This window comes from Camelus dromedarius, chromosome 27, assembly GCF_036321535.1.
Source record: "Camelus dromedarius isolate mCamDro1 chromosome 27, mCamDro1.pat, whole genome shotgun sequence".
Taxonomy (NCBI): domain Eukaryota; kingdom Metazoa; phylum Chordata; class Mammalia; order Artiodactyla; family Camelidae; genus Camelus; species Camelus dromedarius.
The window spans coordinates 3,871,855-3,890,809 of NC_087462.1; the positions used below are offsets into that span (position 1 = coordinate 3,871,855).

Sequence of the window (18,955 nt, forward strand, 5' to 3'; positions counted from 1 at the left end):
GAAATCAGGCCGCGGGGGTGAGGAACCAGAACACCCCGCCCCAGGAACGCAGGCGGCGGCCGGGACCCCGCGGGCAGGAGCAGCCTGAGTGCAAGGGCGGAGGGCCGGCCTGCGCGGCGGGTGTTTCTCCGTAACTAGGCCGAGGCGGGGCGGGGCCATGGCGGGTCCAGCCCCGCCCACCCCGCCCAGTCCCGCCCGTCCACCCACCCCCGAGTCAGCTTGGTACCGCTAGGGGGCGCAGTGGGAACGTGGAGCCGTCGGGGAGGGGGCCGGGTGGATTTGGGCTCGGCGGGCGGGTGGGCGCAGCGCTGGGCGTTGGTGTTCAGGGAAGCGATGTCGGGAGCCAGAGGTGGGAAAGGCATCCCCTCAGGATCTGGCTCTGCGGCCAGACTGGGGAGAACTGCCTCTTGATGAGAGGAGCTTGGGACAGCGGGTATAGTCGTGGGTCTTAGGGTATCACTTGCCGTCTTAGAGGAAAATTTTTGGTCTCAGTTCTCTGGAATGCCTTTCTTAGGAAGGGGCTTTCTTTAGCTTTCTGGAAAGAGGACCTGGGTAGGAACTGGGGGCCCCACAATCTTCAGTAGGATGGGGGTGGGGATTCCGGGTCGTTTCCGCCGTCCGAGGGAGCGCCATGGCTCAACATTCCCTGGAGGGGATCTGAGGGAGGCGTTGGGGCGTCCCGGATTTACAGAAGATGCGCCTTCGGGGTTCCTGGAATATGGGTGCGAAACAGCTAATCTGGGGGGGGATGCTGTTTCTTGAGGGGCTTCCTTGGTGAGGGGACTTCTTGGGGCCTTGCTTTCTAGAAAGGTTCCGGGCAGGACGAGTCGAGGGCATCTGGCAGTAAGACCAGGTCCTCAGTGGAGTGGAGGACCTTGAAGGTCGTGGAACTGGCGTCAGGAGTGCTGTGGTTCTTATCTCAGGAGGGGATCCTTGGAGGGGGGCATCTTGGGGCACTGGCTTTTCTAAAGGGGCGCCTCTGGAGTCTCCGGGGCAGGGGTACATCGCCGTCTAAGGGGTATGTGGCCCCCACACTCCTGCCACCTGCGCACTTCGGGCCCCCCTCCGGCGGGGCCGGACGGGGCGGGGGCGGCTCCCTGTCCCGGGAAACCCGAGCCACCGCCCCTGGCCCCGCCCCCGGCCCCGCCCCCGGCCCCGCCGGCCGAGCTGTCCGCGGCGGGAGCAGCGGAGGCGGCGGGAGAGCGCTCCGTGGAGCCGCTCCGAACGCCGGGGCCCCTCGCGCCGCCGCCCCGGCGCCCCGCGCAGCGCGCCGAGGACGCCCGCGCCGTCCGTGCGCCCCTGTGCCCCGCGCCCTCCGAGCCGCCGGCCGTCCAGGGCACCCCCTCTGCCCCAGCCTCCGCCGGGCCAGGATGGCCGCAGCCCGCGGCTGAGCAAGCCCGGGGGAGCCCCCATGGGCCGATCTGAGCCGCGCCCCCCCCGCGGCCGCCCCCTCCGGCCCGGGCCCCCCCGGGCGCCGCGGGTCCAGGCGGCCCGGATGGCGGTCGCGGCGGCAGGGGCAGGGGCAGGGGCTGGGGCCGGCGCGGGCGGCAGGCGCGGCAGCCACTGACGGCTAGTCGGGCGCCCGGAGCAGGTAAGCAAAGGCAGGCGGGGGGACCCGCAGGAGAACTGGCGCGGGGGGAGGACCGGCCCCATGGACAGAGGTCAGGGGGCTTCCAGGGATTCCAGGCAGACGGGCAGCTTCCTGCCTCGAGCCGAGAAACAGGGTCAAGGGGCGACAGGTCCGCGCGTGGCAGAGGAAGGGGAGCGGGAGGGTTATCTTAAGCGCCTCTCCAAGCCAGGGTCTGGCGGGGAAGGGGCGGGGTCCCTGTCCGACGGGGCGGGCGAGCTTCTGCCTCCTCAGACCCCCATGTGTGCGTCTGAAGAGGGGTGGGAGCCAGGGCAGCCAGAATCCGCTCCCCAGCCTCTAGGAAGGCGAGACCCAGACACCCCTCTGCCTTGTGGTCTACAAGGGGCTGCGGGGGCATCCACTCCCCGCAGACCCTGGGCGGGGGGCTGCCGTCGCGGCCCAGCTGCACGCGTAAGTAAACATCTGTCAGTGGCGCGTTCCAGCCGCGTTCCCTGCGCGCCGCCGCCGCCGCCGCCGCCGCCGCCGGGGACACGGTGTCCTCCGGTAAGGGCCCGGCTCTCTCGGCTCCTGGAGCCGCTTATTAAACCACAAGAGGGCGCGAAACCATGGGGGGGGGCGGGGTCCCTTAAGGGCAAAGACCGGATTTGAAGGAGAGGGGGCTATGTCTTCCTTCCTTGCCTTTTACAAAAGGCATCTCTTGCTCAGGATGGTCTCAAAATTCTCCCAGAAGGTGCGGTTTGTCAGTTAGTCTTTAGGCCGAGGGGCCTGCAGACAGTGCGCAGATGTGGGGTAGGACCCGATGGGTAAATGGCCTCTCCAAGGGGTGGTTGTCACCACTGCCCCCTCCCCAGGAAGCACCAGCATATACTGTGGTGCCACTGGCCCTGCTCAGCAGGCCTGTGGTTACCTGTAAGGCAGGGCCACCAGCCCAGATCTGGGGAGCATGGCCCGGGCCCAGGGTTGGGGGTGCAAGTGGCCAGACCCCTGCCTGCCTGCCCTGCATCCTTTTCTCTCTGTTCCATGACACTCTTTGTCTGTCTTCAAGAGCCCCAGGCTGAGGAAGCCCCAGTGGGGCGTGCCTGGTCTAGGCGGATGTCAGTGGGGGGAGACTCCAGCATTGCCAGCTTCTCCCCACCCCCAGCCCCTTGCTTAGGCCCTTTGGGCACCCCTCCCTACTCCCTTCCTTCGAGGACTCCTGAGGGTTCAGCCACCACCCCCAGGCCTTACAGCCCACTCCCAGCAAGCTGCAAAGAGCTCGTTCCAGGGGTGCAGGGAAGAAAACAGAACTGTGCCCCCTGCAGCTGGGCACAGTGTCTGAAATTCTACCATCAGTACTTGTCCCTCAGGTTACAGGCCTCAGTTTTCAGGGGACAAGAAATGGATATAGCTTTCAAGAGTCAGGGACAGGAGAAGGAACCAAAGTTTGCAACCAGGCACAAGGACACAATCAAGAGATTGTTTCCACAAACATTTGTTGGACAGCGATGGTGTGGCTGACTCTGGTGTCAGACTCCCGGGCATTGTCCTTCAAGGAAGACAGACTTAGAGCCCAGAGTGGGGAGCAAAGGCTCTACCTCAGGGAAGGAGGGTCAGGGGAGAATTCCTGGAGGAGAGACATTGGAGCTGGGGCTGTGAAGGATGAGCAGGAGTTTTTCACATGAGAACGGAAAGGGCGTTCCGGGTGGTGGAAACTGCATATGCAAAGATGTGGAGGCAGGAATAGAATGGGTGGTTTTGGAAAATTCAGGGGGCCTGGGTGAGTGTAGGAAGGAGAGATTGTACTGAAAGGTTGACCAGACAGAGAATTGGGCTGGTGCATTTGAGGATGAATACCTGGTGGGGGCTGGAAAGTCAGAGGAGAGAGGAACTGGTCTTTAATGCAACTGGCATCACTGGGCCCAGCTGTCTTCGCTGGGAGGCCATGGGGTTCCTCTGCAGACGCAGCTTTCCTGGTCCCCCAAGGTGGGGCAGAGGGGTTGAGACCTCAAGGCCTGCAAAGGGAGACAGGGTCTTCCTTCCGCCCAGCGAGCACGAACTGAGCACTGCACAGGTGCAGTGGGAAGCTGGCCCTCTCCATTTTGCAGCTGAGAAAACGGAGGCCGAGCAAGCTGGAGGAATCTTTCCTTCTTGCTCCATGTAATTCCAGAGCCCTGAGCTACTGTGTGCCAAGCTCGGTGCTAGGATGAAGCAGAGAACAAGACAGGCCTGGTGCCTGCTTCACTTGGCAGGGCGGGGGTTGGGGTGGGGCTGTACTGAAGGCCAAACCTGCCAGCCAGCCTCCTGGACTTTCAGGGGAGGTAACGGCCGCCAAGGAAGCCTGAGTGGGGCCTGAGGCACTTTGGTGAGGGGTGTTTGGAAGTGGAAAGATTTTCCCTTCAAATCCAAGTGAAATTAGGCTTTGGCTAGTCCTGAGAGAAATCCAGCAGGTGGATCTCACCTCCCAGTTGGGGGAACTGAGGCCCGAAGAGAGGGCACTATCCACATTTAAATAGCTCAATATGTCAGGGACCCAGGGCCAAGTTTGAACCTGGGGAGATGGAAGAGGTGACTCAGGTCCCCTGGTTGCCAGAAAACCAGTGTTAGGGTTCACGCTGCACCTGGGGTCTGTGCCTCAGTTTCCCACTCTGTCAGGTGGCCAGCTTTGTGTGGTGTCCTTCTGGCCACTCCTGGAGCACCCACGCCCCTGGCGCCACCCACTGGGCCCCACGCCAGCTGCTCAGTGGTGCCAGGCCTCATTAGGCTGATCCTGTTATCCCGTCCCAGGGCGGCCCCTCCTGCCCGCCCCAGATGCCTGTGAGGCCGGCCCCAGGCCGGCCTGGCTAAGCCACCCCAGCCTGGTATGGTCAAGGTGGGAATTTTACAGGCCAGCCGCAGAGGGCCGGGCCAGAAACAGCGGATCTGAAAAGCTGGCGGCCCCGCCACACACACACACTTCCCTGCTCAGCCTCCCCAAGAACACTACCGAGAGGCGGCGGGTTTGGGGAGAGCGCTCCAGGCACCGGTGGGGCACGGAGGGCCGACCCTGTCTCCTAATTCATCTCCCCGCGCTGCCCTCTGGCTCAGTTTTCTCCGCTCACACTGGTCACCTCGGAAAGCCATGGTCCTGCCTCCAAGCCTCTGCTCTTGCGGCTTCCCCTGCCTAGAACACTTTTCCTAGGTCTTTATGTGCACTCAGTGCAAATGCTGCCTCCTCTGAGAAGCCTTTCTTGGCCACTCAACCTAAAAGCACCCCCCTCCATCACTATGGCTTCACCTTGTTTTATTTTGGGGTTCCTGCTGCATGGTCAGCATCTAAACTACCTTCTTTCTTTCTTATTACCCATCTCCCTGATTGGATGGTGAGCTTGGCCAGGGTGGGCCCTGGTCACCCCGAGGTCCCTGGCTGGCCCAGTACACAGTAGGCAGTTGATAAATGTTGAGTTAATGTGTCAGGGCAGAACCCAGCCTGCCACACTGGGCTTTCTGCCCCGTGGACCCTCTGTTAACTTGCCACTTCTGCTCTGCTGTGTATTTGAGAAAATCTCTTCCCTGGATCTCAGCCCCACTGTTCTCCCAAACAGCAGGACCTATCATGCCCTCCCTGCTTCTCCCCTCCCCCTCAGCACTACCCTGATTACCGAGAGCCCAGGGGTGGTGGAGGCATTGAGAGAACAAATTTCGAGTCAGATCCGGGTTCAGCCACAGCTCAGTCACTTAATTTCTGTGTGATCTTGAGCAAGTCGCCCTACCTCGCTAAGCCTCAGTTTCCCTGTGTGGTAAATAGGGCTAATAATAACAACATCTTTTCCAGGGACTACAGGAGAATTAAACGTGTGGAAAGCACTTAGCATAGTGCTTGGTACTAAATAAATGGAATAGCCAACATTGCTGGGTCTTAATGTTATTATTCTTGTTCTTGTTGTTGTTAGGAAGGGCATATGGTACAGTGGTCAAGAATGTGGAGGAGGAGGCATTGCGGCTGGGGCTTTGAGGGATGAGTAGGAGTTTGCCTGATCACTTGCTGTAAAATCCCAGCTTGGCCATTTATGCTGTTTGACCCTGAGGAAATCATTGCAGTCTTTTGGGTCTCAGTTTTTCTATGTACAAAGTGGGGATAAAGTGGTTCGCACTTCTCTATGAGGCACCAGTGTGCTTAGAACAGCGCCAGTAGTGTTGTTTGCTAGTGTTCATATTAGCTATTTTTTAAACTGCTATTATCATCACAAAGCAACCAATGCAGTCTTCCCCAGAAGCCATTCTTCCTGTCTGTCCACCTCTCGCCTTCACTTTGGCAAAGGTAGACCCAGAACTCCTTAAGACAAGCTCAGGACCCAAGACTTGACTCTCACAGTAGCAGGGAGCCAGTGGTGGTACAGTGATTGGGCAGCAGGCAGCTTCTGGGTTGGGGGAAGAAGAGGAGAGGCTGGGCCCCCACCTCTGGCCAGGCCTTGCAGGGTCTGCTGGGGGTTTCTGTGCCTGCACCCTCCCATCAGACTGCCTCACAGGCTGGCCCCTGGCCCACACAGATGCGACATCGGAACCGGCTGTGCTAACCAGATGTTCCTGGTTTACCCCCAGATGTGAGTTGCTTGTGCCTGCCCTGGCCTCCCCGTCCCCACCGTGGGGTGGGGCTGGGCCCTGGGGCCCTCCAAGGGAGGGGGCACATTTTTGTGGGCTGTGGAATTTGTCTCTTGTTTTGCAGAACTGAGACTTGCCTTAAGAGAAGCCCAAGTCCTGCCCCTCAAGGGGCCTCAGTTTTCCCACCAGTGGAACCTTAGGGAACCCCCAGGGGCCATCTGGGGGAATAGGCCCAACTGCCAGCCCCAGAGCTGTCAGCACCAATGGAGGAAGTGGATACCAGGCCTTGCAAACACATGTGTCTGATGCCCGGGCCCAGCTGCTGCCATCGGCCAGGCCTACAGGGCTTCATGGAATTAAATGGCCCGCCAGATGAGGAGGGTGTCTGTTCAGCCCATTGTACAGCTGGGAAACTGAGGCTCAGAGCCGGGGAGGAGCTTTCCCCAATGTTATCCAGCCAAGAAAAGGCACAACAGGCATCCAGATTCAGCTCTCCTGACCCCAAGTGCTACAGCGTCCAGACACGCCTTTCCTCACTGGCTGGCCCGCACGTGCATGCCACCCCTACATCTGCCCACGTAGCTTCCCAGCTTGGCTCGTTCTGCCTGTGGGCAGCGATGACAGCTCCATGAGCCACCGGGTCATTCCAATAGTGCTGAGTGGCCCCCATCAGGCCCTTTCTGAAGATGGGGAAACCAAGTATAGGAGGATCAGAGATGTGTCCAGGAGTGAGGTGCAGAGGAAGGAGAAAGGCACTTGTGGAGGGAGACACCACACAGGCAAAAGCCTGAAAACTGTGGACTGAATTATCAAAGCCCACCCTTGTCTTGAGAGGTTCCAGCCCAGGCGGTCCCTCCTGAACCCCCTGCCCAGTGAAGACAGACATGGACCCAGGCATTATGCTGGCAAGGCTGGGTAAGAGTGAGGGACCTGTAGCTGGGGAGGGGGGTGCCCAGATGGGGAACAGGAATGGCTTCCTAGAGGAAGGGCTATAGAAGGTGGGACTTTGAAGGATGAGTAGGAGTTCGGCTGATGGAGACAGGCCCCAATTCCAGGCCTCGCCCAGACTAGAGGGGTAAGTGGATGGAGGGAGGGTTATGTGAAGCAGGTTCCTGCCTGAGGCCAGGAGCTCTGCAGTACAAAGGCTGTTGACCCCAGGAACAGGTATGCCTGGCGGGTGTTCCCTGGGAGCTTTATGGAAAGGTGGAGCCCTGGAGCGTTGCCGGGACATCAAGATAATGAGAAGTATTTCCTGGCACCATCAAGAAAGCTGCCAGAAACACCCACACACCATCACCCTAATTGTCTGCCCTTTGGATAACTGGAAGGACCTGTGAGGCTGCTGACTAGGGACTACTCATCACCCTCTTTGAGCCTCAGTTTCCCCTCTGTCCTTGCCCTAGCCCTGGGGACTCTGTGGCTTCCAGCTAGAAGTGGGGGACTATTCCAGATCCCTCTTGCTGCAGTTCAGACTGGCCTGGCCCTCAGGAAGGGAGGTGCTCCCTTCCCCGGCGGTGAGGATTCTCTAGGGTCTGGACACTGTTGGGTTGGGGAGGGGACCCCCGGACAGGCCCTGCCTGGGCAGCGTTGGTGGCACTCGAAATGCCAGCAGGCGTGGGCCAGGGCCGGGTACCAGTGGCCAGGGCAGGGTGGTTCTCACCTGGGTCCCTCTGCCTCCCCTTTTTCTGTTCTCCTTACCGTGTCGGGGATGGTCACTCTTTCCCCATGATCTCTGCAGCCGAGGACCCGACAGCACTGTTGACGCATGCAACACTGGGTGCGCATGCGCATATGGCCCGGATGTGGGATGCTGAGGATGATGGGCTCGCCTGTATACGCACAGGTCCACGTGCTCACGGGAGGGCTTGGAGGCGGTGTGTATGTGGCGTGCCCGTTCTGTGTGTCAGAATGCAAGAGGTGATGTCTGTCTCTAAGAGTGCAAACATGCTTGAGCGTGTGGGAGTGTATCAAGGGCGTGCGGGAACCCCTGCGGACGTGAGAGAGTGTAAGGGCACCCAAGTGGGTGGGAGTAGGGGAGCTCCCGAGGGCAAGTCAGAAGGAGGCCCACTTATCATCTGTGAGCATGTGTGCATGTGTGCAAACACACGTGTGTGAGTACGGTAGCATTCAAATATGATCATGGTTGAGTGTTGTGTGAAACGCCCACGTGTGAAAGTGTGAGTGCAAAACATGCTAGCAGGTGAGTGTGGTGGTGTCCAGGTGTGTGAGTGTGAGTGAACCCACCTACCCATGACACAAGCACACGGATCGTGCGCACCTGGTCTCCTCCTGCCCCGTCCCCTGCCGCCCTCCGCCACACCCACTCCCAGTCAGGTCCCTGCCAGGGACAAACCAGTTGGGTGACCCCCATACAGAAAGGACCATTGTTAACAGAGGCTTATCAGCAGCACCTGCCAGGCCCCCTCCACCGGCGGCCCCCTGCTCTCCTGGCCCCCATCAGAGCTCCAGGGGGTCTGCGGCTCCAAGGCTACCATGGGCTTTTGTGGCGGGCCCATCTCTGGGCATCATCTGGTCTACCCTCTCAAGCCCCCTGTTTTAGGCTGGTGCTGTGCAGGCATCTTGTTCCAGCCTAACAGGGAAACCAAGGCACACTACTCCGACTTGGGTGTGAGGACAGGTGGGAGTGTTGGGGGGCCAGAGGGGGCTTTGCCCACATGAGGTCTTGGGCCGGGGGTATTTTCCTGCCTGTCTCCCCCTCCTGGGGTTGGGGGTAGGCCACCAGAATTCTAATCTCAGTTCTGTGACCCTGGGCAAGTTACTTCACCACTCTGGATCTGTTTCTCCATCTGTAAAATAGGGATTAAGGACACCTGTGAGGTTGAAATGACTTAATAGTGTGTGCTAAGTTTGTAGAACAGTATTCACATAAAGTAGATGCTCATTAATAGCAGAATAAAGGCAGTGGGTTCAGGCACCTGACAAATGCAAGGGCTAACCTCAGCTTGCTGTACAACCTGGAGAATGAAATCTCCGTGAAGCCCACAAGGTCTTGCATGACCTGCTCCCATCACCTCCCAGTCCTCCCCTCCTCCCTCGTTCACCCTGCTCCAGCCACATGGGGTTGCCTCCATGATTCCTTCAACAAGCCTGGCAGGGTCCTGCCCCAGGGCCTTTGCACTTGCTATGCCCGCAGATCTCCAGGTTGACCCAGGGTTTGTTTATATGACCCCATGTGGGGGAATCTCATTCTCCACCAACACCACCAACAGTACTAAGAATGCAAGTATCAAATACCACCTGTAGCGGCAGGTCCTCAGGACGAACGCCCAGCATTTGCTCCCTCTATGTGGTATGTATTGTGTCAAGGAACCGGGTATGAATCCCAGATCCTTTCCTAGCTGTGCCTTGGCCAAGCCCCTCCCTGTCTGTTTTATGCCTGTTTCCCCAGCTGTAAAATGTAAGTCATAGTGCCGCCTTTGTGAGCTCAGCACCAGGTCAGATACACAGCAGGTGCTTAATAAGTGTCCTCTTCTACTTACTGTCTGGTGATGTAGGTTCTGTGCTGGTGCATCCATGGGGCGGAGGGAGAGGCGGTTCCAGCCGCTCTGCTCTTAACCACGCCCCGGGAGGACCCATGCAAATCACACGCAATCGAGATGCAAATTGCACGCAAATAACTGCTTGCTGCAGCGCGGGCCAGCCTGTGCGGCCAGAGGCGCGCGCATGGGGGCGCCCGGCACCCCGCGGCCAAGCCTGGGCGCTGACCGCCATCCAGCCAGGCTTTCAGCGCTCCGTGTAAATGTTTACACCGGGCCAGCCGCCAGGCCCCGCGCAGACCGACACCAGGCGGCCAGGCGAGGGAATGTAAACGCGGGCTAGGGGCCACCCATTGGCGGGGAGCTTCTCAGACAGGGTGGATGTATGGGGGTGCGCATGGGTTATTAAACATCTACTGTCTGCACCCAGCACGACGCGACTAGGCAGCCACAGCACTGAGAAATCGGTGCCCTAACGGGGGAAGCTTAGGGCATTGGGGGAGGGGGGGCCCAGAAGGGAGGAGCAGTCAGGGAAGGCTTCTTGGGGGAGGCTCCATCCAAGCTGAGACTGAAAATGGAACGGGATTGGGGTGGCGGGGAGTGGAGAAGAGAATGTTCTGGTAGAAGGACGTGTGCAAAGGCCTGGAGGTGGGTTGAGGGCAGCTTTGGTTCATCGCTGCCCAGTTCTGGGCGTCAGTTTGGAGGAGAAACCTAGGCTCAGAAAGGGCAGGAAGTCACTCCTGAGGACATCAGTGTCTCAACCTCAGGGTTCCTGCTTCCCAGACTATTCTAAGCACCACCTCTCCTCGCCATCCAAGCCCCACGGTGCCCCCTGCTGGGAATGCGCTCACCTCCTTCCTTCCACGCGTCCCCAAGCTCACTGGGCTCCAACCACCTCAAGCCTCTTGGCTGGATTGGCCAAACTTGGTTCAGACTCAGGACCTTTGCACTGGCTGTTCCCCCGGCCTGAGACGCCATTCTCTTCTGCCTGGCCAGCTCCTACCTTTGTTCGAGTCTCAACTTTCCTCAATCCTCTCGAAGGCACTCTGGGATCCCCCGCAGATGGGGGTGATTCTGGTTACCCCTGCCACCCCCTCCTTGGCAACATTTTTCACAACCTTGTTCAGTGGTTCCTTGATGAATCACTTCTGTTACTATTGCTCATTAAGCAGGAGTGGTTCAAAATCAGGGGCCCCACTGTATCCCCGGTGCCTGGCCCAGCACCCTGTGTCCTTTTGTTGCCTGACAGACACACGGGGCCCGCGTGGCTGACCATCCTGTGCACGCAGGCTGAGGATGCAGCGCTGGAAGGCGGCGGCCCTGGCCTCGGTGCTCTGCAGCTCCGTGCTCTCCATCTGGATGTGTCGGGACGGCCTGCTCCTCAGCCACCGCCTCAGACCCGCGCTGGCCCCGCTGCGCCGGCCGCCTCGCACCCTGGATGCCCGAATCGCCCGCCTGGCCCAGTGTAAGCCCTTCCCCCTGTCTTGGGTCAAATCACCCCCTCCCCCTGACCTCAGAGCGGCCACAATGGTGGAATTTCATGCAGTGGAGTAGGGCCACAGAGGCTTATTTTAGATGGGGTGGAGGGAGGGTGCAAATCCCTCCAATGGCCCGGCAGGGGTGTCGGAGGGGATGGCTGCTGGGAACTGGGGTCTCTCGGCTCAGCTGTCACAAGGAATTAGGCTCTAGCCCTGAGGGGCCAGGGGGCCAGATGGAGATTAGACCTGGGCGTTTGGCCCAGGCCGCCCCTGCAGCGCGGTAGGGGGTGGTGGTGGAGGGAGAGGGAGGCTGGACCCGAGGTCCTAGTGACCTGCATGGGTGGACAGGGACCAACGGGAGGGGGAGACAGAGAGAGACCTAGAAATGGGGAGAGAAACAGGCAGAAACGAAGAAGCACAGAGACAGAGAGAGATATGGGAGAGAACGGTGTGGAAAAAGGCAGGGAGGTAGAAAAGTGGAAATGTCTACCCCGGGGGTGTGGCTGCCATGGCCCAACTCCCCACTCGCCCCTGGCACCTGCCCTCTGCAGATTCTTATTGGGTCAGGGTGGTGCCTGGGCCCCGACCTCCTCGTGTGCACGCGCACATGTCTACTCGTGCACCCTCATGGGCAGATGGGAGTTAGGTGCAGGCGGGGCTCGTGCGTGGCCCGCCGTGGGTAGAGGCTGTGTGCACGCCTGTGTGCATGTCCGCACCCGCCCTGCCGACCCACACAATCCTCCTTTCTTGTCTTCACAATGGACAAGGGTGGCCTCGGGCGCAGGCTCCACTTCCGTCCCCCACCTCGTCCTCCCCTCCAGACAGCAAAGTCCTTCCCAGGGCACTGGGTCCCAAAGACTTGGGTGGACCCTCCCCCACTGCCCCTCAAAGCTATCACTCCAGGCCCTAGGGGGCAAAGCATCCATGGTGGAATTTCAGGCACGGGGGAAGTTCTCGGCCCATGGTTGGGTCCTGCCTGCCCCACATCCTGTGCCTGGACCCAGCCCTACTGGAGGAAGGGAGTGGCTGCTGATCCCCCAAAGTCCCATAGTTCTAGGCCCTGGGACTAATTCGCTGATGGCGGAATTTCAGGCTTGGACCACAGCGGGTGCAGATCTCATCTCTGTGTTCCAGACCCTGTGCACTGGGCCAGGCTTGCTGGAGGGGGGCAGAGACAGATATACTAGAAGATTATTCACTGTTTATCTGAAATTCAAATTTAACTCGGCATCTGTATCTTATCTGGCATCCCCTGAGTTAACTCTAGACACGCACCTTTGGTGCAGGCACACTCACTTGTGGAATTTTAGGCACCAGAAATAAGCAAGGCTCAACCTAACTCCAGAGCAGGCAGTGCTAGCCACCCTACTCCTGCCCCTGGGCTTCAAAGAACTCAGGAGATGCTACTCAATCACCCCCCGCTTTCCACTCTCCCAGCCCCAGCCCGAGAAGCCTCATTGAGAAGACAGGGAAACTGGGGCACAGAACAGGGCCATCACCTGCCTGAAGTTGTCCAGGGCTGCGAGTGGCAGAGCTAGCTCAGAACTCGAGCTTGTCTGCTTTCTGAGATGCCCTGGGGGCACAGACACCCCTCAGGGTGACAGACAGCCCTTCCCTCTCTGGCCTCCCAGTAAGCTATTTCTTTTGACAGCCAGGTGCGCCAGCCTTGGGGGCAGGTGGGGGCTAAACTCAGGACTTCCTCTCCCAACCGCAAGTGTGGCTGCCACTTGATCAGGGGCTGGGAGCCCCCTGCCTGCAGATCCACTGTCAGTGCTGCCTGCCATTCCAAAGTTTGCACTTCTCTCCTGGGGCTGAGGAGTACTGGGCCAGGGCCAGCCGCTTGGGAAATAAATTTAGGCTGCGGGGCCCTGGGAATCTGTGGCCCGGGGCACCTCCTGGCGGCTGTGGGACAAGAGGGCTGGACTTGGGCCAAATGGGCACACGATGGACGCAGGAAGGCTGCTGTTTGGGCTTGTTTTCTCTCCCTCTCTGCCACCTGCTAGTGGTGTGGCCTCAGGCAAGTCTCTGCCCTTCTGGATGCTATTTCTGGAGACGCCAGAGAGTGAGCTAGAGACCCATGACAGCTCAGCCAGAGTGAGGGGTTGGGGTGGGAAACAGCACCCCAACACTGCTTGGAAAGAATGTGCCAGTGTCCTGGGGCAGCTAGGGCCCAGTGGTGACAGGGATTTGGATCACCCCTCCTCTGCTGAACTCTCCTTTTCTTTTGGGGTGAGAGCAGCTCAGTGAAAAAGAGGCAAAATCCCCAGTACCTCCCTGCACAGGAATGGGGTCCATAGAGAGTGCCGGGGGTGTCCAGAGGGGAACACACCGGGTCAGCTCAGCTCAAGGTAGGGCAGGCTGGAAAATGAGCGAGGGTACCCAGAAAAGATGCGCTAAGTTCTGAGCAGCCCATCATAGGTGTAGGGTCCAGAGAAGGGTGCTGGTAGCCCTGGGGACCCAATGTTGAGGTCTGGATATACACTCCGCCCCCTGGGTGCATGGGCAGGAATCCGAAAGCGAGATAAGCGGTCCGGAGAGGGTGCACTACTGCCTCCGCGACTCCACAAGGGTCCATTTTGCAGGGGAACAGCAAGGGAGGGTAGGGGCTCCTTCCCACCCACCCACTGACTCTCCCCCACCCCCTTCTCTCCATCCCCTCGCAGACCGTGCACTGCTGCAGGGCGCCCCGGACGCGGTGGAGCTACGCGAGCTGACGCCCTGGGCCGGGCGGCCCCCAGGTCCGCGCCGTCGGGCGGGGCCTCGGAGGCGGCGCGCGCGTGCGCGGTCGGGGACACGGCCGTGCGGGCTGCGCGAGCTCGAGGTGCGCGTGAGCGAGTTAGGCTTGGGCTACGCGTCGGACGAGACGGTGCTGTTCCGCTACTGCGCAGGCGCGTGCGAAGCGGCCGCGCGCGTCTACGACCTGGGCCTGCGGCGCCTGCGCCAGAGGAGGCGAGTGCGGCGGGAACGGGTGCGCGCGCAGCCCTGCTGCCGCCCGACGGCCTACGAGGACGAGGTGTCCTTTCTGGACACGCACAGCCGCTACCACACGGTGCACGAGCTGTCGGCGCGCGAGTGCGCCTGCGTGTGACCCTACCTCACTGGGCCCGGCGAGACGGCGGCCACGCCCCCTGCCCCGACGGCACCCACCGTCCCGCCTGGCAAGCCCCGCAGCAGACTGCCCGTGAGCAGAAGATGCCGCCGAGGCCTCAGGACTCTCGCGATAACTGTACTGAGATAAAGTGTGGAAAATCGAGCCCGCGTTGTGATTCCGCGCCCCGAAGGTGCCTACCTCTTGGGAAGGCATGAGGGCGTGTGTGAAGGATGCGCCATCTCCATTGGGAAAAGGGGGACAGGTGCGGGTACCGCCTGCAGGATGGTGGGAGGATCCCATTCGCTTTAGGGGAAAAGGAAATTAGATGCAAAGAGGGTCCTGTTTCCGGGGTACAAAAAGGAAAAGGGTGAAGGGGAATGTCGGCGGAGACCTTCTTTCCCATCTCTCTGCAGGCCCCTGTGTCCCTTCCCCGGGTGTCCCATCCCTACCTCCCCACAAGATGAGGAGCCTGAGGTCCAGATGGACCCATTCTCCTTAGTGTGTCCCCATTCCCACCTCTCCTCAATGTGTACTTCTAGGGAGAAGGGGGAAAATTAAGGTTGGTAGAAAGAGGTGGAGTCACTTTACAGATGAAGAGACTGAGGTCCATGTGGACTCAGGCCTCCCTTACTTGGGTGGGCCTCTGGCCCATCAGCCCCCACCAGGGTGAACGACCACCAGGGTGAACTCCGAGCCACTGTCTCCTTTGACTAGCTAAAAATATACATGCGCTGCCCATCTCCCTGGGGAGATAGGTCTGGGGCGGGCGCCAATCCCATCCAGCCCCAAACTGGCGCCTGCTGGGGCCAAGCCGGGTCCCCAGGGACTTAGGTCCTGGGCCATAAAAGCTCTGGCCGGAACTCCAGGGAGAATTTACGGCGAGCTCCCACAGAGGATGGAAAAAGAGCTGTGCGGTGTTTAGATTTGCCTGTGGTGTCACCTTGATGCTTGGCAGGCCCAGGGCAGCGCTGGGTGTTGGGTTCCCAGCCGGTGGGGAGGGTCAGTAGGTCCCACAGTCAGAGGAGGGGCAGGGAAGGAGACGAGTGCCATGAGCCTGGGGGGCTGTCACTGGGGAAACCAGATGGCGTAGACCCTTCCCCTTCTTCCCCTTCTTCCCCTCAGACTGAGAGGGGGGGTTCTCCAGGGTGCAACTCCTCCTTCCCCCAGACAGCTTTCCTGAGGGTATGGTCCCCTCTTTTCCCTCCCCCTGCCTGACTGGGGCTCTCCAGCCCCTTCCCTCCTTTACTGTTGTGTCTCCTAGACTGGCCCCCTCCTTCCTTTTCCTACACATCTGCACTCAGGAACACCTTCTAAACATCACATCCTTCTCAAATCAAATCCCCATCCCAAACCTGGAGGGCTCAAATCACAAAATGCCCCTGGGGAGGTTCACCCAGCCCAGCAAGAACATCCCCAGCTCCCTAGACCCCTGGCTACAGCTGGAGACACAGGGCAGCTAACAGGCAGGACTTCCCAGGAGCCCCGAGTGGTGAGGCCCCAGATGGTGGGTGGTCTGCTTGGAAGGCAGTTTCAGGGCAGGCTGGTTGGCTGGGGTCCTCACCCACCCACACAAACTTCTGACTCTGAGGTTTGGGGTGGTGGATTCCTACACCATTTGGGCTGACTCAGCCCAGCCATAGCAGAGAGGCTAGAATTCCCAGACACTGGGGAAGCTGAGCCTCAGTTTCCCCATCCTAGATAGCCCTAAGCCTCAGAGAGGGAAGTTGCTCATCCCAGGACACACAGCAGGAAAATTGCCAGGTCTATGGCCCCTAAAGCTTGGCTGCCTTGGTGTGCACATGAGTGAGCCTGTGTGTGTGTGTGTGCATGCACACACACACACACACATGCTTGTACCCTCCTAGGGCCTCCTGAGACTTTCGCCTCCCCATCTCCTACCCAGATCCAACCACAGGACACTGGCTCAGCCCACCAGAGAATCAGAACATAAACAGAGCTGTCCCCACAGCCCCCCCCCGGGCTGGGACTCTCATCAGGGTGCACACACACACACACAGTCTCCCTCTCTCTCACAGGGCATAGAGACAGGATCGCACACAGACCTACGACCCACATGCTTATGCGCTCAGTGGTTGATCACATTCAGAAAGGGCTGCCCTCAAAGTCACCTCATCTGCAAAAACACACAGGGTTGCACATTCAGTCACACACAGCCATGGACATCCATGTGTGGTCATCATTTGTCACACCCGCTCTCAGTCTTACGTACAGCATCACACCCTCTCCCGTCACCCTCCTTCAGGTGGCAGTCCCCACCCCTCCTCTATCCTTCCGCTGGGTGTACAGGGTCCCCTTGTCCCATCCCTGCCCCACGTGGATGCCTAGAGAGCTCCCACTCCCACCCCCTCCAGACCTTGGTCTCCTCCTCCTGTCCAAGAGGCTTGACCCCAAGGGTTTTTCCACCCCTTGACGTCTGGGGCCGGACCGTTCTTGGGTGTGGGGGGCCATCCCGGGCACTGCAGGCTGTGGAGCAGCATTTCTGGCCCCCTACTCACTCAGTGCTATCAGCCCACCCCCGGTTGTGATGACCACAGATGTCCCCAGACACTCCGAGTGTCCCCTGGGAGCAGAGTTGCCCGGAGGGGAGAACCGCTGATCTGGAATAAGGGAGGACACACCAGTTTTCCTCAGAGCATTCCCATCTGGAAAGTGGTGTCAGTAGTGCCAACCTGCACACGCCAGAGACCGTCAATTAACAACAGCAGCAGTAATCACCAGCACGCCCACCAGAACCATCACCGGTGGGCAGGATGCCGAGGCCAGTTCCCCAGGGGGCGAGTGCCTTGGTGGCAGAGGTCCCCAGCAGCCATGGCCCCTGGCAGGTGAGCCCCCCCAGCAGGTGACGCTCCTGGCTAGCGGGGTCCCAGTGAGGCCCGAGTCCTGGCAGCAGAGGTGCCCTGGGTGAAGTCCCAAGTAAGTGAGAGTTCCAGCAACCAAGGTCCTCAGATTCCCAGCAGGTGAGGTTCCCAGCAGCCCCCGCCCCCGCTGGCCTGCTTAGGTGAACCAAGAGGTGATGCTGGGCACCGTCTGGTAGCTGGGCTCCTGCTGCAGCCGCCAGCAGGCCTTACAGAACATCAGGGCCCAGCTGAAGGACTGAGGCCGCAGCATCTCCCGCCAGCGGAAGTGGCTCAGGTAGCGGGCCGGGTCTCTGTCCAGCGCCAGCAGGTGCTGGGCCAGGTCCTTGGGGCTCTTGAAGTCGTCGACGTGGATGAAGGCTTCGGGGGGCAGGAACTCTTCGTAGTTACTCCTGCTGGGGCCCAGCACTGCGGGCTCGGCCCAGGCCTGCAGGGCGCTCTTCCATAGCTTCTCCGTGATGTAGTCGGGGTGCAAGGAGTTCTCGAAAGCGAGGTAAAACTCGTACTGGGACAGTTGCTGGGTCATGACCTGCCGGGGCTGCGGCTTGTGGCGCCTCCCGTACACGCCCACCTGGAGGTGAGCTTGCAGCGTCTGGTAGTGCCGTACCCTGACCGAGTCCGCCCTCCAGTTGGACACCACCCAGGCCACCAGCTTGGTCTTGGCTGAGACGTTGACCAGCGCTTCAACAGGCTGGCCAGGCCATGGCTCGAGCCAGCCGTACGGCATGAAGATATCCGAGTCCCTGTGGTAGGACATGGTGAGATTAAAGTATCCGTCCAGGGTCTTCAGCTGTGGGGAGTTGCTGGGCGATTCCATGCTGTACCAGACCCAGCGCTGGCCGGGTGGCCGCGGGGAAGGTGGGAGCTGCGCCTTGGGCCTGGAGCTGACCTCTCGGTGATGCACGAGGACCGCATCCGCTCGAGGGTACTCCCTGCGGTTGTCGGTCAGCTGGCAGTCGTGGGTGCCGGGTCGCATCTCCAAGCAGCAAGAGAGCCACCCAGACGTTGAATGGCCATGTCCACAGCAGGAGGAGCAGGGGCGGGCAGGTGGAGGGCCCTGCAGTGGCCTGGCAGGGGGCCCCTTTGAAGGCCATTGGCCCAGCTGACTCATTGAGAGCACTGGTGGGTGATCCCACCATGGTGGCCCCAGACTCAGGGGACCACCTGGGCTTGTCTTGGGACACACACAGGTAGGAGAAGAAGCACAGGGCCAAAAGCAGCTGCAACAACACCCCAGGGAGATAGTGGTGCCAGGAACATTTTATCTTGGCCCAGCCTGGTGGAGCCATGGGTCGGAGGAACTAGGGAAAGGGGAGGGGAGAGTGGAGACTGCATCACTGATAACAGAAATGATAGCACATGCCCAGGAGGCGGACATGGGTTATCAAAGTTAATCTTCACGAGTCCTGAGGTTGGAGGCACTGTTATTATTCCTGTTTTACAGATGAGAAAACTGAGGACCAGAGGCTCAGAGCCAGAAATGGCAGAGCTGGAATTCCAACAAAAAGCGTCTGGCCCCAGAATCCACATTCTCCTAGCCGCTAGGCTCCACGACCTCTGGACCTGGGATGGGCTTCCATGGCTCTCAGGTCCCACCTTGACCCTGCCCCCTCCCAGCTTTCCCAGATTCTTCCCCAGTCTGGTTATGAGGTGCTCCCCAGTGTCCTGGAGTTGTGGCTTGAATCCAAGTCTCCGTCTGGGAGGGGTACAATGGGATTGGGTTTGAAGGTTATGTGAGGGCTCACCAGGTAGAGTAGGAGATGGGGCAAAGGGCATTCCCAGCAGAAGAAACAGCCAATGCGAAGGCCCGGAGGTGACAGTGAGTCTGGCCAGTTTGCGGGGAGAGCAAAGGAAGGGCTCAGGACCTA

General features: G+C 60.0%; 2 protein-coding genes across 3 annotated transcripts; one reads left to right on the forward strand and one right to left on the reverse strand.

The window, feature by feature from the left end:
* The first annotated feature begins 1,531 nt into the window (after positions 1-1,531).
* NRTN (neurturin) lies at positions 1,532-14,373 on the forward strand. Of its 2 annotated transcripts, XM_031437035.2 has the most exons (3): positions 1,532-1,591; positions 10,892-11,107; positions 13,784-14,373. In XM_031437035.2, the coding sequence occupies exons 2-3, from the start codon at positions 10,939-10,941 to the stop codon at positions 14,206-14,208; spliced, it is 594 nt and encodes a 197-aa protein (XP_031292895.2). In that variant the 5' UTR covers positions 1,532-1,591; positions 10,892-10,938; the 3' UTR covers positions 14,209-14,373. The 2 variants fall into 2 exon arrangements, with proteins under 2 accessions (XP_031292895.2, XP_064335863.1); XM_064479793.1 differs by lacking the exon at positions 1,532-1,591 and having other exon boundaries at positions 2,236-11,107.
* Positions 14,374-17,117: 2,744 nt separating this feature from the next.
* On the reverse strand, positions 17,118-18,601 carry LOC105091761 (3-galactosyl-N-acetylglucosaminide 4-alpha-L-fucosyltransferase FUT3-like). Its single transcript, XM_031438189.2, is given in 2 exon segments — positions 17,118-18,073; positions 18,075-18,601. Coding segments are annotated over 2 exon segments (1,149 nt in total). The 5' UTR covers positions 18,377-18,601; the 3' UTR covers positions 17,118-17,226.
* Between the last annotated feature and the right edge of the window lie 354 nt (positions 18,602-18,955).

Bases quoted from the DNA above. Each gene is read 5' to 3' on its own strand.
- NRTN (XM_031437035.2), top strand. From the start codon at position 10,939: ATGCAGCGCTGGAAGGCGGCGGCCCTGGCCTCGGTGCTCTGCAGCTCC. The intron at 11,108-13,783 runs GTAAGCCCTTCC...ATCCCCTCGCAG, and splicing joins AATCGCCCGCCTGGCCCAGT to ACCGTGCACTGCTGCAGGGC.